At 46.0% G+C, this 19,049-nt stretch overlaps 1 protein-coding gene across 1 annotated transcript in view; it reads right to left on the bottom strand.

Annotated features, from left to right (window-relative positions):
- The window catches only part of RACGAP1 (Rac GTPase activating protein 1), a 186,662-nt gene that overhangs the window by 12,853 nt on the left and 154,760 nt on the right, over positions 1-19,049 (bottom strand). The window contains exons 14-16 of the mRNA XM_029595020.1: positions 15,728-15,833; positions 15,172-15,304; positions 3,891-4,020 (exon numbers count right to left, since the gene is read on the bottom strand). Of these exons, the coding sequence (XP_029450880.1) occupies positions 3,891-4,020; positions 15,172-15,304; positions 15,728-15,833 (369 nt within the window). The remainder of the gene's footprint in view (positions 1-3,890; positions 4,021-15,171; positions 15,305-15,727; positions 15,834-19,049) is intronic.

Genomic DNA, 19,049 nt, shown 5'->3' with positions numbered 1-19,049 from the left:
AAATTCTGGCGAAAAACCACCTGGGAAATCTTCATCACCGCTGGAATCCGACTCGACAACCCCTCAAGTCCTCTGGCCTCTGTTCCCACGCCATGGGAGACAGCGGAGGATCATCCTGGGAATCTTTTCCCACAGGGGGAGCAGCAGACGCCAAAGCTCTACCTTTGGACCCAGTTCCGATGCCCAAACTGCCTGCGGGCTTCCGAGGCTTAGAACCCCTCCCACAGCACAAATAGTGCAAAGTGAGAAGGTGTTCAAATAGGCAGACCATACCCCACAAGCCTTGCAGGGTTCCACCAGTGGCTTCTCTGCCATTGCACCACTCCAAAAGGGGCCCAAGGGCACTCCCCCCCCCCGGGAGGAATCAATTGCTGCCTTAGAGGACTGTTTCCCCAAAAAATCACTGGCAAAAATCAGCCCCAGTACTGTTGGGGAGCCTCGTGGAAACTGAAAAAGAAAAACCAAAATGGCCACCATGCCAAAAAATAGACTCTGAACAGCCACGGAGACACTTACTAGGAGGCCCTTCACCACCTAGGGAAGGCTCCACTAAAGGCTACAAAGCTCTCCCCTCTTCAGGAAATCGAAATCATGGCCTGTCTGGCCCAGCCCCGCTGAGCAGACCAATTCACCCAGCAGGGAACTGCGGGACAGAAGAAAAAGGAACTTTTTTTCCCCCAACAAAACTTAATGGAAGCAGAAAAAAGAACTTTCCCCAACGGGGATACTTCCTTGAACCCATGGTCATGGAGAGGGAGCCAATCCCCTGGCTATCAGAAACCCCGAACACACTGCCGGGGGTATCCAACCCCCCCCGTTCGCCCGGCTCTACTCGAGGGATGGCCCAGAAAACTGAACCTGGCACCCCGAGGAGCAAGAAATCCAAACTCAGCTCAGAGCTGCAGGTATGCACCAACTGCTGGAGACAGAAATACTGATGAGCTCCAGGTGGCACACTTGGTATTGGTATATAGCAGTGCCTCAAAGTTTTGTTCTCTGCCTCCATCTGCTGGTGGGAGAACCCACTGGTCTGGACTGATCTGGATATGTACAGGAACCGCCACCACTACTACCTTTGGGGCATCCACAAACTGGAGGACTTCCAGCATTTTATGCAGAGCGCTCAGTGAGGAGCTGAAATGAGAAGCCTCTGCTATAGCCCGACAAAGCCTGCAAAGGAAAGGTCTTCGGAGGGGGGGGGGGGTGGGGAGACCTGCGCCTCTCATCTGGGGGAGACAGGTCCCCTGAGTCACATGAGAATGAGTCAAGGGGTCTCATCCCCCTGGATCATATGGGACTTCCTCCTCACTAAGGCCCCTTGGGGGCCCACTGTGGAGGGTCTCTGCCCACGCCACTTGATTTGGGCACCAAGGGCATCAACAGCACAGAGAGAACAGACTGCAAAGAGGGCCCCGAAGGCCTGGGAACCAGACAGAGAAATGTCTGGCACGAATCAACTACCCCGACAGTGCCGGCGGCCGCATCGGCTCTTCTTCCTCCTCCTCCTCCTCTGAGGACCCCACGATGGGAATCTCTCCGGAAGGGGACATCGGTGGCCATTGGGGGAACAGATGGTCCCCCGGGAACCAGTTGTGTCTGTAGTACGCCCAAGCAGGGGTGCCAGAGAAGGTGCTGGTTCCAGCACCAGTATGGAGGCTGGTGCCGGGGGCAACTCAATACCCCACAGGGTTCATAACATTGCTGACTGCACCCTACAATCCAGCTCCTCCTGGAAATCCGTTGAGGTCAGGATGGATTGAGGAGGAGGTGTCACCAGAGCCCCCCTCAGCCTTTCGAGGAGGATCAGTGCCCAGCACCATTACTGGTGGAGAATGCCTAGGACTTTCAGGTCTGATGGAGGGCAATGCCTCCCCCCACAGAGTTGCTTTGGTGGTAGTACAGTGACCATCGGAGCCCAGTGCTGTGTACAGATGGCGACTGGTTTCAATGCTTGCGGGACTTCCCCTTGGTGCTCGGCTCGGCCTTTCCCCAGTGCTGAGGATGGAGAGGAGCTAGATGTCCGATTGCAACAGCCTATCCCCTCTCTCTCTAGAGGGTCGCAATGGAGGGTGGACATGGACAGTGCAAACGGTTCTCTGCTGCCTCCAGGTGTTGACGCTCCCAATGCCAGAGTCAATGGATCAGATTTTTTGGTGCCAAAAAGCTTCTCCATCCTGTCCAGATGGGCGCAACTGCCTTTGGGGGTCAACTGATCACAAAAAGAGACACCCCCGGATGAAATGCTACGCCCCCAGGCAAAGGATACAGACCTCATACGGATCAGTAATGGACATGGTCCGCAGGCACTGGGGGGCATTGGCGGAAACCAGATGCCATGAAAAATAGCAGGCAAGCAGTCAATGGCCAGCAGCCACCGAGACACTGGAAATCGACCACAAACAAGGGGAAAAAAAAATGTAACCTATCGCCACTGCTCACTGGGATACCGACCGGAAGATGACGGCCCCAGCGAAGTGTCTCGAAAAAAAAAACCTTCAAAAAAGAGGAGAGCTCCACCAATCACAAGGCAAACACTTTGCGGGAAAAAAAAAAAAAAAAAAAGACTGATGAGGGACACTGCATGGATGTGCGGATAGTGGCAGGCTGAGCATGTTCAGTTTGCGTCAAAGTTTCTAGAAACTTTGACAAACATTTTCTGTGCCGGGTTCCAACTGACGTTGCCCACATCCTGCTTGTCTTAGGAGAAAAAACTACTTGGCTAGCGCTGAACACAGTGCTAACTGGGTAAATTTAAACCAAACCCCCAGAATGCCCTCACCCTGCCTGTTTTCATCAGCTAAGTTTTAGCCGGTTAATGACTTAACTTGTTAAAAAAAAAAATATACATATGTTTGCAGCATGCTGAGAATGTATCCCATCTAGGCTACTGTGTACACATTGCCCTGTATGTTGTGGGGTTAACATTGACATTTAATTTTGTGTAAAGAACTGTTGTGACTGATGTTAATGTGACAATACTACAGGCTGCTTATGATATTTGATGCTCCTGCAGGGCTGTGATTTATAATATATTTTATTGCTTTCATGAGATAATTGTTCAAGCATCTTTGCAACTATTACAACATTCACATTGAAGATTTGAAGCTTTAATGGAGGATATCAATTTGTAAAAGCATTTATTGCGCAAAAAGTTTTGGAATATTGTTAATGATTATGTATTAGTGTCTGTTGAATGTGATTGTTGATGTAAATGCTCTGTTGAGATGGTAAAGTTTTTGTTTGTTTTTAAATGTGGATCCATGGCACTATGAGTGTGTGTGTGTGTTTGGGTTTTTATTATTTATTTTTCAGCAAGGGTCCCCATGCAGTTTTAAAGATTAATATATATGGATGTTGGTTTAGATTAGGGAGCAAAAGATTGTATTCTTTGACAACATTTATAAATGTGTTTGTGAAGATTTTGAGTATATTGCACCTTATTTAAAGGTTTTGTATAATACAATTGAATAGTGTGATTCATTTGTGATATATCATTCTCTTTGTTGGTTAAAAATTTAGCCTTTCAGCAGGGCAAAATTTAAAACAAACTGAGGGATTGTCCAGCTAGCAGCTAGGGCACACACTTAACCAAGCCCATTTGAATATCAACCTCATATTTAAAGCTAAGAGCACAGGTGACATCAGTAATCAAGTCCTGATGAGCTAAACTATGTGAATTGCAGAACTATTTTGGCTGCCATAATGTGCATGCAGTTAGAACAGAGGACAATTCTTAGATCTATACCAAACTACATATCAACAACCAGAAACCTGCAAAATGAGATGTCTTAACTGTTTCTCACTGAAGGGCTTAACAAGTATCAAATAACAATAGCTGGCTTGGTCAGGAAGGAATTTCAAGCCATGCTGAATAGTAGGGCTTTCCTTACCTCTTACATCAGGAGTTCGTGGGGTATTGTAGGCATTCTCAATGATGTGAGAGGGGTCCATATTCTCCTGCTCCACCATCATAAATTGGCTCCAGTATTCCACTGGCAAAGATAGCAAACGCTCCAATACCTTCAAAACAAATCACATGACAGTGAGATGGAGATAAGGTTGTTGGTTGGATTTTTTTTTTTTGCAGGTTGTAATGCCTTCTTTCGGACCAAGATCTAAATTATCCAAAGAGGAGTTTTTGGGACCCAGGTTCTTTTCACAGATGAGACAGCAAGAGTCAAGAAATACTCAATCCATCTATCACATCAATAAGGGGGTTGTTGTGTGTGTGTTTGGGAGAGGGGGAGGGGGGGGGGGGGGAGGGAGAATGATCTGGACCAAAAGCAGATGCACATCTATAAACAGCATAAATTTTATCTTGGTGCAATGACAGGCATCACAACCTTACAAAAAAAAAAAATAAATGTACAAACCCCAATCCTACCCAGGAGAATGTGACCACAATGTTCAATTTTCAGGGAATCTGGATTGTTCTATGGATTGATAATAGATTTTGCTCTGTTCCAAATCAATAGCAAGTGTATTAACCATTTGGTGGACTGTGTTGGTAGACTCCCATCCATTTCCAGAAGGTAGTTGCTCATTGTCACAAAAACAAAATTTGCTAGATAAAAAAAAAGCCCATGAACTACCTTTCACCTTCTTCTGGATAGCATGTCAAAGGTGGAGGTACACTAGGATGGCTCTGCTATTGCTTGAATAAAAACAGAAAAAAAGCATTTTTAAAAGCTATCAAAGTACCACCAACCTCCTATAAGGAAAGATGTAGTTCTTACTTGCTATTTCCTCGAGTCCTTTCAGACCAGTGATTTTTGCTTCCCTACCAGCAGATCAAGGCAGAAAACTATAAATGGTTTTGATGTCATCCTTCTTAGGGAAGTGTGCCAACTCAGTATTTCTACAAAGTAGACAACATATGAGCTTCCCCCTAACAAGCAGGAAGGTCAAACCCAAAACTGGATGCCGAGGCCAGATATGTTTAATGTATGAATTTGACCACATAAGAATGAAGAATATGTAAGAACAAGCCTCACTCCACAAGGCAGGCTACAGGCTAAGGCAAAATTAGGTGGTGTTCTGCACTGGACTGGTAGGACTCAAGGAAAGAAAGTTTGCAGGTAAGAACAAAATTTTTCTTCCTTATCCCACCAGATCAGTGGGATGTATCCAAGCCTACCTTACACATTGGGAGGGAGCCTGCCAAGCCTGTCTTAATGATGCCTGAAAAGGAATCTATAAAGTTTGGAAAAACTATAAGGAAGACCAGGTCACTGCCTTACAAATGTCCTGCGGGGAGATCAAGTGAAGATCCGTCTACAGCACCACTTGTGCTCTAGGTGAATGCACCTTAAGCCTCTCCAGGATTTAATTTATTTAGATTTTTGTATTCTGCTTTTCGGCACTTCAAAATGTACATCAAAGCGGATTACAAGTCCTTTCAAAAGATAAGCTAAGACAATCGCCTCCTTGATCCATCTGGTCAATGCTGACTTTGCTGGTTCTTTGGACCTGAAGAGAATCAGATCTGACCTCCTGAAAGAATTGATCACCTTAAGATATCTGACAAAACAGACATCCAAATAACTTAGTTCTCCAGAGGCAGACCTTCTAAAGGAAGGCAATTCACGGGCACTCTCCCCGGGAGAAATCAAGAGCTGCCTTCGAGGACTGATGTTGCCCCCAAAAAATCGCTGTCAAAAATCAGTCCCAGCATCTTCAGGGCACCTCTTGGAAGCTGAAAAAGAACAAAATGGCCGCCGCACCAAAAATAGATCCAGGACTGCCACAGACACTTCCTAGGAGGCCCTTCACCACCTGGGGAAGGCTCCACTAAAGGCTGCAAGCTCTCCCCTGTTCAAGAAATTGAAATTGGGGCCTGTCTGGCCCAGCCCCACTGAGCAGACTGATTCACCCGGGGAGCCGCGGGGATAGAAGAACAAGGCACATTCTCCCCTCCCCCCCCTCCCCAACAAAAAACTTAATGGAAGCAGGAAAAAAAAAGAACTTTCTCCAACAGGGATATTTCCCTGAACCCACGGACACGGAGAGGGAGCCAGTTCCCTGGCTATCAGGAGTCCCGGAACATACAGGCTAGCACTGCTGAGGGTATCCAACCCCCCATTCGCCCAGCTCTACTCGAGGGATGGTCCAGAAAACTGCACCTGGCACCCTGAGAAGCAAGACATCTAAACTCAGCTCAGAGCTTCAGGTATGCACCATCTGCTGGAGACAGAGAAATACTGAGGAGCTGCATGTGGCACACTTGGTATATAGCAGTGCCTCAAAGTTTTGTTCTCTGCCTCCATCTGTTGGTGGGAGTGCATAACCCACTGGTCTGGACTGAAATGAGTATGTACAAGAACCTTTGAAATTACCAGACATGGCTCTCTACAAGAAAGGGCTAGCAACTCGCTGTCTGATGGAAAAAAGTTGCCAAAGAAAAAACACCTTCAAGGTAAGAAGCTTAGGCAGAATCGATCTGAGTGGTTCAAACTATGGTCCAACAAAGGACAAAACAATATTCAGATCACATGATGGAATGGAATCCCTCATCTGCAGCCTGATGCGTTTCATCCATCTGAGGAAACTAGAAACATCTGGATGAGAGGACAAGAACTTTCCAGACACCCATTCCCTAAAACAGGCTATAGCTGCAATCTGTACCTTCAAAGAGTTAAGAGCCAATCCTTTGGCCAGACTATCCTGCAAGAAAATAGAGGATACTGAGGCAGATCTGGGGACTACCTGCCTCCTGGCACACCACTGTTTAAAAGTTCTCCAAGTCCTCACATAAGCCAAGGAAGTAGAGAATTTTCTAGCCTTCAAAAGTGTGTTCACCACCTCCTGACTAACCTTTTGAATCAAATGTGCCCTCTCAAGAGCCAAAGCCATAAGACGAAACTGACCCGGATCCTCGTGAAGAGGACAGAGATGGTCTTTGTCCAGAGGAAATGAAAATGACTTATATCCAGCATCCTGATGAGATCTGAATATCAAGGACACCTCAGCCAGTTGAGAGCCACCAGGATGACGAGACCCAGATGACAGCAAATTCTCTGGATTACTCTCCTTATCAAGGTACTTGAAAGGAAGATGTACAACATTTCCGTCAACAGCTATTGCTGTATCAAGGCCAGAAAACTCTGCCTTCTGCTGAAAAATGGACTTTTGCATTCCTGCCAGTTGCCAGATAGTGGGGAACCTCACCGGTTCACTAACTTCCCAAACACAGTCTGAGATTGAGAACATTCCTGCTGAGAAAGTCTGCCTCAACATTCTCCACTCCTGCAATGTGGATCCCCCAGACTATGCTCAATTGAGGAAGGGAGAATTCATCTTTCACCTCTGGAGCAGTCTGCTACCAACCATACTTTTGCTAGCCTAAGAGAACCAGCTTCAGTCCATGCCATGGGATGCTTTCCTACCATCTGCTGGAAACAGAATACTGGCAAGCTGAGGTCAGCACAGGTGCCTTTAAGGGGTTATATCAGTGAGCCTGTTATTCTGTATCCATAACCCATTCATTTGGACTGGTCTCTGACTGTATGAAGAATGATGGAATTTCCAGTTGGCATGCTTAGCACTGCTACGACTTCCTCCAAAGACTCCCCCCACCAGAGATCAGCTGCAGAAGCATTGGGAAACCCCTCCTGTAAATCACTCCCCCTCAAAGGCTCCAGCCTCCTGATCACCTGCACATGTAGCACATCCAGTGCTTACTGTGGCCAACTCCACCAGCTCCGACACATCGAACACCTCTTACTCTTCTTAGATATCCCTTGGGGATAGGAACCTGCCGCTTACCTCCTCAACCCAAAGCCCAAGCACACTATAAGCAGGGAGCAGTTCTCCAGTTCACTTTTTTTTTTTTTTTAATGAAGGCTGTAGAGAAAAAACCCACCAAAAGACAAAACCACTTGCTGCACCTCCAAGCCTTTAACACAGTTGCTTACCTGTAACAGGTGTTCTCCCAGGACAGCAGGATATAATCCTCACATGTGGGTGACTTCAGCAGAAGGAGCCCTATCACAGAAAACTTTTCTGTCAAAGTTTCTAGAACTTTTGACTGGCACACTGAGCATGCCCAGCATTCCATAATCCCTGTAGCCACAGGGGTCTCCCTTCAGTCTCGTTTGTAGCAAAAGGTGCGAGTGAAAAATAAAATAAAATAAAATGTATTCAGATCCAACTCCGCGGGATGCTGGGTGGATTTCGTGAGGACTACATTCTGCTGTCCCTGGAGAACACCTGTTACAGGTAAGCATCTTTCTCCCAGGACAAGCAGGATGGTGGTCCTCACATGTGGGTGATTAGCAAGCTACAGGCTGATCACTTATTTGGACCAACAGCATACAACTTGTGCAACAGGCACAACAACTGGTGTACTGTTGGGAAAAATGAGGCAGAATGAAAATCACAGCAGATGGATGTGGAAGGAGTTGAGATTATACTGGAAATAAGTTCTTCAAGACGGATTGGCCAAATGCAGAATCTTGACATCCTTCCTTGTCCAGGCAGTAATGTGCTGCAAATGTGTGAAGAGAAATGTTGCAGCCTTTTAGATCTCAGCAATTGGTACTGAACGATAGTGTGCTGAGGTTGCCATGGCTCTTACTGAGTGTGCCTTCACTCGTCCCTGGAGAGGAAGGCCCGCTTTTTCATAGCAGAATTCGATACAGTCTGCTAGCCAGTTGGAGAGTTTGTTTGCCCACTGCAACTCCCGGTTTGTTTTTATCGAAAGAAACAGAGTTGAGTGGATTTCCTATGGACTGCAGTGCAGTATAGGTAAAATGCAAGTGCATGTTTACAGTCCAAGGTGTGTAAAACTCTCGCCCTGGTGACAGTGAGGCCTTGGGAAAAAGGTGGATAAGGCTATAGACTGATTCGGGTGAAAGTCTGTAACCACCTTGGGAAGGAATTTAGGGCGAGTACGGAGGACCACTGTCATGGAGGAACCTTGTATAGTGTGAGAATGTGGACAAGTGCTTGTAACTCACTAACCCTTCGGGCAGATGTAATGGCTACTAGGTAAAGAACTTTCCATGTAAGGAATTTATCATCACAGGAGTGCAATGGCTCAAATGGGAAACGCATGAGCCTTGTAAGTACTACGTTTAGGTCCCATTCGGTAACTGGTGGCGTAGAGGGGGCTTAAGTTGTAAAAGGCCCCTCAAACAGACTTATAAGGGGTTGTGCTGTTATCAGGGGCACCCCCTACTCCCTTGTGGTTCACTGAGATGGCACCCAAGTGTACCCTCACAGAGGAAGTCTGGAGACCAGAGTCTGAAAGATGCTAGAGATAGTCTAATAGAGATGGAGTGGGGCAGGAAAAGGGGTCAATACCTGTTTGTGTGCACCACGTGGTAAATCTTTTCCACATTAGAAAGATAGAATTTTTGTGTGGAAGGATTTCGTGAAGCTACAAGCACTTGAGAAACCTTAGTTGAAAGATTGAGCGGTTGTAGGATCAGGCTTTCAACATCTAGGCTGTAAGGCACAGGGTCTGAAGGTTCGGGTGGTGTAACATGCCGTGGTTCTGAGTTATGAGATTGGGCACTGTGCCCAGGCGAATTATTTTTCGGATAGAGAGGTCGAGAAGCATGGGAAACCATACTTGTCGAGGCCAATACGGGGCTATGAGTATTCTTGACCCTTTGTCCTGTTGTAGTTTCACGAAAGTTTTGGCTATCAGCAGTATTGGGGAATATGCGTATAGGAGGCCTATGTTCCAGGGGTGAGCGAAGGAGTCCATAGCGAACGTGTTTTGCTGCCTGTGCAGGGAGCAGAACCTGTCCACTTTGAGATTCAGGCTTGATGCAAAGAGGTTGATTGTTGGTTGACCCCAATGCTGGAAGATTATTCTCGTTACCACAGGATCCAGAGACCACTCGGTGAGATGGAACTGTCGACTGAGGCGATCTGCTACTACGTTCTGTAAGCCTGCCAGATAAGTGGCCTGGAGATGCATGGAGTGTGCAAGGGACCAGATCTGTGTAGCTTCTTGGCAGAGGAGATAAGAGCCTGTAGCTACCTGCTTGTTCAAGTACCACATTGCAACCGTGTTGTCTGTATGAGAACAGTTGTGTGAAAGGCAATCCTTGAACACATATAGAGCATAACTTATAGCTTGAAGCTCTAGGAAGTTGATTTGATACCATGCTTCGAGCTGTGTCCAAGTACCTTGAGTTTGAAGATTGTTCACATGAGCTCCCCAGCCCAAGTTGGATGCGTCTGTGGTTAGGGTTACTTGTGGAACTGGTTGCTGGAAGTCTAGATCTGTCAGCAAGTTGGCTTTGTTTGTCCACCAGAGAAGTGATAGACGCAGCTGGTCAGTTACATTGATCTGGGATGAAAGATTGAAATCTCAGTGGCTCCAAGCCACTCAAAGTCCATTGAGTTATTCTCATGGCCAGCCTGACTATAGGTGTGACGTTCACTGTGGAAGCCATGTGACCCAGCAATGTAAGGGGCTGAAGCTGTTTCCTTTGTGCGCAGAGATGCAGCTAGTTTGGAGAGTATGTCTATGCGGTCGTTAGGCAGGAAGGCCTTTGCGACTGATTTATTTATTTAAGAGTTTTTTATATACCGGGGCACGTTAAAAACATCACCCCGGTTCACAGTGTAACGTAACAACGGGCTTTACAATAATTTAGAGTAGATAAACATAGGTAATGTAGCAACAGGCTTTACAATAATTTAGAGTAGATAAACATAGGTAAACATTATTTAGATTTACAGCTATTCACAAGGTGTCAGGTCTTTAACTATTCACAAAGGTGTCAGGTATATGGTATTGGAGGGGAGAGGGAGGATGGGGGTGTTGGGGTGGGAGGAGGAGGAGGAGGGTGGGTACAGTGATGTGGGGGGGAAGGGGGGGTAATGGTTGTTAAGTTAAGGGGGTCCAAATCTGCTCCGATGAAGGTAAGGAGGCGAGATAGAATCAGGTGGGATTTCTGGTAATTGATGAGAAACTCCAATGAGTGCAGCAGCTTGATAGTGAGCTGTAGTTGAGAGCTCCTTGCTTGGATTGGCTCTTGATTAACCAGTCTTCCAGGTAAAGAAACACGTGTATGCTGTTTTTCCGTAGATGGGCAGCAGCCACTGCTAGGCATTTTGTAAATACATGGGGTGCCGAGGCAAGTCCGAAAGGCAGAACCCGGTACTGAAAAGGATGATGTCCCACTATAAAGAGCAGATATTTGCGGTGATGTGGGGATATGGGAATGTGCACATAAGCGTCTTGAATATCCAGAGAACAGAGCCAGTCTCTGTTATAGAAGGGGAAGCATGGTGCCTAGGGGCACCATCCTGAATTTGTCTTTTTGTAGAAATTTGTTGAGATTGCGGAGGTCTAGGATGAGTTGGAGGCCGCCTGATTTCTTTGGAATTAGAAAATAGCGGGAGTAGAACCCTCTGCCCTGCTGTGCCAGGAGAACGGTCTCCACAGCCCTACCACTCAGGAGGGTGGACAGTTCTGATTCTAGAAGGTTTGTGTGATCTCTTTTGATCCACAGTGGATTGGGCGGTGAATCCGGGGGTACCATGAGGAAATTTAGATGGTATCCATGGGTTATGATGGATATTTCCCATTGGTCGGTTGTAATGCGGCACCAGTTGGTGATAAAGTGGTGTAGCCACCCTCCTACAGGCAATTCTGGTTTTGGATTGGTAGAGTGGCTGATGTTCTCTGGACAGATTTCAAAATCCAGAGGCTGGGCCCGTTTGCGGGGCTGGTTGAGATCTGGATGTCTTGGCCTGCTGTGGATGTGCTCTGAGGTGGTTTGGCTGGTCTCACGCGAGATGGAGGTGGGTAGTACTTGTGTGAGCGATAAGTGTCTTCTTGGGTCCCTTCTTGTGGTTTTTTGAGCAGAAGAGGGAGTTTCGGCAGTCACTGTGGAGAGTTGATGCAGGGTCTCATGATGATCTTTTAGTTGAGCCACTGCGTCATATCTTGTTGCCAAAGAGATTATCTCCAGTACACGGGAGATCAGCGAGCTTGTCCGGGACATCTGTTCGCAAGTCAGATGCCTTAAGCCAGGCCCATCTTCTGGCACTGATTCCTGTTGCTGATAAGCGAGACGCCGTCTCAAAGAAATCATATGCAGCTCTAACTTCATGTTTTCCTGCCTAGAGGCCTTTGTGGAGAATGGCAGTGAGGTGTTCTTGTTACTATTGAGGGATAGAGTCTGCTATTCCTTGGACCTGTTTCCACAGGTTCCTCTGGTATTGTGTCATGTATAACTGATAGGCAGCTATGCGTGAAACTAGCAGAGCCCTGAAACACCTTTCGACCCAAACCATCCAAGAATTTTTGGTCCTTTCCCGGGGGAGCTATAGAATGGGGGCACAGTCTTTTGGCCTTCTTCTGCACAGATTCCACTACCACTGATTGGTGGGGTAGTTGTGGTTTCTGAAACCCTGGAGTTTGCTGCATAAGTTGCATCTGTCTTTCTATTAACTGGTTGGACAGAGCAAGGATGCTCCTATAGGCGATGTTGCAGATCCAAGAGCACTTCGTGGACGAGAATGGCCATAATTTCTTTGGGGGCATTTATAAATTGAAGGACTTCCAATGTCTTGTGATGTGTGTCCTCTTCAGTGACTAGGCCAAAAGGGATGGTCTCGGACATTTCCTTCATAAAATTAGCAAAGGAGAGGTCTTCTGTAGGGGACCATCTCCTTTCTTCTGGAGGAGATGGCTCTGAGAGTATGTCCTCTGTAGAAGTGTCGGTGCCAACATCCTCCCATGGACCATACGGGGTCCCTGGCGCAGAACGCGGAGGGAGAGAAAAGGCTGGATACTCCAGGACATACAGGCATCGATGGAGGCCTCGATGCTTTTGATGGAGGATGCGGCAGCATCAATGGCATCTGAGGGAACAGTGGGTGCCTCGATCCCGAGAGCCCCGGACAAGGAACCGGTTCTGGCATCAGTGGAAGCGGAGCTGGAAGAGGATTCTAGTCCATTCCTTTGTCCTTAGAGGACCCCGGAATGGGTATTGGGGGTTTCGGAGATTCAGTAGGTCGTCTTGGTACCAAAGGCCAAGGCTGGGTCGGAAGGGCACTGATGAGTGTATCCAGGCGGTTGAGCAACGGTGTAAAGAACGATGGCTCCGGTGTCAGTATGGGGGCCAGCATCGATGGTGGATGAAGGTTCCGGAGGGCATGCTGGTATAGATAAAGCTGCAGGGGGAGGCAGGCTAGGCGCTACTGGCACCTCCACAGGAATCCGTGAGGGCTCAGTACCCGGCATCGATATTGGTGGGGATCGCCTCGGGGTCTCTGATGCAGAGGAGGTTGTAGGCTCCTCTACCCGTGTTCTCTTTGCAATCAGCTCGATAGCCATCTAAGCTGATGCAGTGTGTGTGCCGGCACTGGGTGTGGAATTACGTCTGTGCTCGGTCCAGTCTTTCTCCAGCACAGAGGAAGACTATGCAGATACCCTGGATGTTGTCGGTGACAGTCACCTCTGCTTTGCTGCTCCTGGCGAGGTTTATCGATGGATTTTGCCAATGTTCCTGCTGGTGATGACTGGGTGGATGTCAATGGAGTTAACTTTATCTTGAGAAGGGACTTCATTTTGTCCAGGCGGGCACACCTACCCTTTGTGGTCATTTCCATTTGTGGTACTTTGAAAGTACCATTTGTGGTACTTTCAATGTTCCTTGTAATAAGCCCAGGTCGGACCGCCCCAACCAGGGTAACTTATTGTTTATTGTAAACCGGATTGATTTGTATTGTATACAGGAATTCCGGTATATAAAAATTAAAAATAAATAAATAAAATAAATAAAATTTGAGCGCAACTAGGGCATCGATGAACATCGTGTGATGAGCCGAGGCACAACACAGACATCATGCGGGTCAGTAATCGACATGGTACGCGGACACTCCGGGCATTTTCTAAAGCCCTTCGCCATGGTGGAAAAAAGGGGCCATGAAAACGGTCGGTGGCCTACGGGAACAGAGGACAGGGTAGCAGGAACCGACCAAAGTTGGTGGAAATTACTCACCGAGCGACGAGAAAATGATGTCGCGATAGGAGACCCCTATGAGGGAACTTTTTTGTGAAGAAACGTTTTTCTGTGAGGAAAAGTAATGAGAAAATTCTCAGAGCTCCTAATCACGAGGCAAACTGCGTGGAAAAAAAAAAGACTGAAGGGAGACCCCTGTGGCTACAGGGATTATGGCATGCTGGGCATGCTCAGTGTGCCAGTTAAAAGTTCTAGAAACTTTGACAGGAAAGTTTTCCGTGATAGGGCTCAGTCTGCTGATGTCACCCACATGTGAAGACTACCATCCTGCTTGTCCTGGGAGAAGGCCCTTTGCCCCTCAGGACCTTTAGGAAATCCACAGAAAGAGCTAACCCTTCATTGGGTTGGTTCCTCAGGAGGAGAATCTACCTTGCCAGCCATCACCTGGAAACCCCTATTAGCCTTGTTAATGCACCACAGAGAAACTGGAGTCCCAATTAACTTCTCTGATCCTTGGGCCTTACCTCATCTACCCCTGCACTTCAGATTTCTTCACCATCTTCAGGAGATAAAGAAAATGCAATTTGTGTGCTCTGCTGCTCCAGTCTTAAAGGGGGCAGGGGAGGCAACATAGTGCAATTTTAAGAATTTACCTATTCCTCCCCCCACCCCATCCCCAGAGGTTCCCAGGAGCTGGTCCATAGTCATTCACAGAAGAGAGGGGGCATCACTGCAGTCATCCAAAGGGTCTGTCAATCATTTGCTGAGTAGCAAAACTGAGCGACCTATGAGGGAGAGATTGGAGATAAGTGTCCCAGGTAGGGTGGGAAGGGAGGGGGTAACATACCGGGGGGGAAAACAAAAGCTCTGTTGTACCTTAAGTTGTTTGTCCCATGTAGGCACATATGAGCAAATGTGCACATGGGGTTTTTGTTACAGGATATGTTTGCACTGCAATAAAAAACTTAATTACAAAAAAAAAAAAGATTAATATTCTGCCTTTAGTCTTGACAGACCAATTTAGACAAGTAGGTTATGAAGCCCTGCCACAAGATGGAGACACTTGTCTGGACTGGCACAGTTAAGGGAAGAAAGTTTGTCTTCATTTGCTAATAGGGGAATCAAACCCACTGGACTGGTCTGGTCGAGATACAGAGGAAAATATAAACTAGATAATACATTAAGTCGTCATCATTTACAAAGTCTCATTTATATACACCCATGCTTGGTATCCTACCTTTGGTTGGCGTTTGGTATCCTGAAGGATTGTCATGGGGTCAGGATCAGGAACAGCATGGGCAACTAAAGTTGGCCCAAAGACTTTGGATAAGTTTATGACATCCATTTTGCAGTCTGGGCTCTTAGCCACTCTAGACAATATACAAAGAATAAGGAGCATGAATATATACCGAGAACAGCTTACAACATAGTTTAATTTATTTAAACCTCTTATATCCCACCTTTACAATAAACAAATACAAAAAAAATCATAAAAACAATAAAACTAAATGAACATGTCTAAAAATTAGACCTTACAGAGCACCTGTCATTAAAAGATGGAAAACTGCCAAACAATTTAAAATAAACTCTCAAAAACAGTAGGCAGCATCAACCCACAAATCGAGAATTTCTCAGCTAAAAGGCCTGTATAAATATGCTTTCAACGACTACCTAAGATGGATGACAGAGCTATTAGCTCATCTGGTAAAGAATGCCCTAGATTCGGGTCAGTGCCACTAAAACTTCACAACTTTCCTTAGCACTTCCAGTGAAACTCCAGGATCTCTATTCACCTTTGCAAATGGAGCATGAGAAAAGCTAGAGTGTCTCGGTTTGCTTGGGGAAGTTCATCCACAGCCTGGTAGATTGCAGCAATACTGTTATCCTCATCAGCGATTTCTGTATATCAGAAAATAAAGATATGGTCAACCCTCAAACAGTACCAGTGTTCAATACACCTGGACATTACTGGCCAGTCACTGATTTCACAACTCCTGTCAACTATTACTAAAAATGTCAATACATGTGACATCATTAATCAGAAACCACACCCAATAGTGTAACATTGAATCTGAGATGCTACAGATTCTGTACATTCTACAGGATAATTATATGTGCCTCACAGCAACTAGAGAAATTTCATTTCTAACCTTTAATTATTGCTTGTCAAATATTTTTATGAATCACATGGATGGGGTATGTGACATATATATCCTGAGATGCTACAGACATCCTGGAAAGTGGAGAGACCATGGAGGACCGGTCACCATCCCCTCGGTCTTTAGAAGATATCGCCAGGGATGTGGAGAGGGAGAGCTTATTAAGCAGAGCTCAAAAAAAATCATAAGACAACTGAACCGTGGGAAGAGACTGAAGGGGGACCTCATGTGGACGCCCAGATAGTGGCAAGCTGGGCATGCTCAGTGTGCCAGTCAAAGCTTCTAGAAACTTGACAAAATGTTTTTCATGGCGGGCTCCATCTGATGTCACCCATCTGTGAGAACTACCATCTTGCTTGCCCTAGAAAAATAGCCTATTCAATCCTGGCAGGCTGAAATCCAGAAGCAAGGATGCATGTCCATCTACTGGAGACTGAGAAATATTGACTGGCTGATGTCTGTGCTGAGCTATACAAGTGACATCAGCAAGTCATTGTTCTCAGTCTCCATCTGCTGGTTGGAGGGCACAACCCACTGATGTAGGCTGGTTTGCCCTGATGAAGAGCAAGTTAATTTTTACCTTTAGCCATTTCTTGAAACCCATACCTGTCTTTTCCTCTTATTTACTCTCCTGACAAAGATTTGTTGCCTTATTATAGAACCTTAAAAACTTTAGAATTAAAATCCTGAAACACCAGAGCTGAGAAGCATTAAGTTTACTTAAAAAATAATAATAATAATAATAAAAATTCTCTCTATATATAGCCTGTAGCTCTTAAATTCTAGGCATGGTACATCAATACATCCACAATTTAAAACAATTTTAGTCTCGCCATCCAATTCTTTCCTTCATTCCTACCAGATCAGTCCAGACACATGAGCTTTGCACCCAACCAGTAGATGAAAATAATTTTTCTAGTTTAACTGCCCCATGTGCAGCTTGCAACTTTCTAGTATTTCTGTATCAAAAATCACCCCTTGAATTTAACAATATGAAACTGACTAAGCAACCTGAATTATATGGCTGAAAACAAAATTCTGATGAGCAGGCAATGCTCTAATCTGAGTGGGTTCCTGGACTGCTTAGACAAGAAAGTTATCAGGTCAGACCAAAATTTCTCATTCCTTTTAGTCCCTCCAGTTCAGTCCAGTTCAGATGCATGGAATGTATCCAAGCAACCTTTAAAATAGGCAGGATCCAACAAGGCCTGCTCTCAAGTTGCCCTCACAAAAGGTGGCAGCATTTCTGGCCGAAATATCCAGGCAGCAGTATCTAGAAAAGGAATGCAAGCTGCAGTCTTGCAGATCTCCTCTGGCAAAATCAAAATGTCCCTCCCAAGAAGCTGCCTACATGAAACGGCCTGCAAATGACACCCATCGCGCCAAACAGATTGCCATTAGGAATGCATCCTTAAGAGACATACTTGACCTCTTTGCTCAGCCCTACTCTATTGGGAGAAACAAGAAGTCCCAACCCAAGGAGCAATTTCCACTCTTCCAGAAAGAGAATACTGGAATGCAAGAAGGCAGCTTTCTAGTTCTCTGCCTTCACCTGCTGATAGAGGGTCAACACACATGCATCTGGACTGGTCTAGAGGGATGAAAAAAAATTAGGACTACAGATTCTCTGCAGATAAAGGGTCTTTGCATAAGGTTTTATAAAACCTAAACAGTGTAGTTAAAGCCATCTGTTGAAGAAAGTAAAGCACCAGAATTCAAGTGTTATATACACTATGAATGTCAGCACTAATCAGCAGCACCAATGCATAAACCAAACAATGCATTAAGTCTCTAATGCATCTTGCATTTTTTCCTCATTTTATTGCAAATAGTCATTTATAGGATAATTGGTTCTTACCTGAATTTTTGTTCCTGTAGTACCATGGATCAGTCCAGACTGCTGGGTTTTGCCTCCCTTCCAGCAGATGGAGACAGACAAAAACTTGTAGAGCACCCCTCTTAACCTGGTGTGCTACCTGCATCTCCTCAGTATAAACAGTATCAAGCAGAAAAACTTGTAGGAAAATAGCAAAAAATTGCAGATCAAGCAAAAAGCAAACCAGAGAACTGTCTAACAAACAGAACAAACATGTAGCCTTCTTTTGGTTTCTTCAGCAGAAATTAAACAGAGCGGATTCTCTTGATAAACTCCTTAAGGAAGAGCTTCTGAACTGATCCGTGGTACTACAGGAACAAAAATGATCAGGTAAGAACCAATTTTCCTTTCCCTGTACATACCCAATCAGTCCAGACTGCTGGGATATACCAAAGCTTCCCTACACAGGGTGGGATGTTGAGTCCCGCTTGAAGAACACCGCTGTCAAAACTGCCATCGCCTGGAGCTTGAACGTCCAAACGGTAGTGACGAGCAAAAGTGTGTAATGTCTTCCAGGTCGCCACCCTGCAAATCTCCTGCGGCGACACTGACTCAGCCCATGAAGCGGCCTGAGAGCGTAGCGAATGCGTTTTCAAGCCCTCAGGGACAGGCCGGTCACAACAAATGTAAGCAGACGAGATAGCTTCTTTCAACCATTGGGCAATGGTCGCCTTGGACGCTTGTTGCCCTTTCTTAGCGCCATTCTACAAGACGAACAAATGATCTGAAACTCGGAAAGAATTTGTGACCTCCAAATAGTGCAGAACCCTCCTCACATCTAAACGCTTCAACTCCCTAGCATGCGGCGCCTCCGATTTGATGCGAGAAAAAGCAGGTAGCTCCACAGACTGATTCAAATGGAACAATGAGACCACCTTCGGTAAAAAGGATGGAACGGTTCTGAGAGAGCCCCCTGAATCCGAAATGCGTAAAAAGGGCTCCCTACAAGAAAAGGGCTTGAAGCTCGGAAACTTGCGAGCTGAGCAAATAGCCAAACACACAGTCTTTAGTATGAGGTCCTTTAAGGTAGCCCATTTAAGGGGCTCAAAAGGAGCGTCACACAAGACCCTAAGCACCAAA

This window comes from Rhinatrema bivittatum, chromosome 3 (assembly GCF_901001135.1).
Source record: "Rhinatrema bivittatum chromosome 3, aRhiBiv1.1, whole genome shotgun sequence".
In the NCBI taxonomy this organism is placed as follows: Eukaryota; Metazoa; Chordata; class Amphibia; order Gymnophiona; family Rhinatrematidae; genus Rhinatrema; species Rhinatrema bivittatum.
Note: the sequence above shows the minus strand (reverse complement) of the source record. Positions and strands in the feature narration are given on the sequence as shown.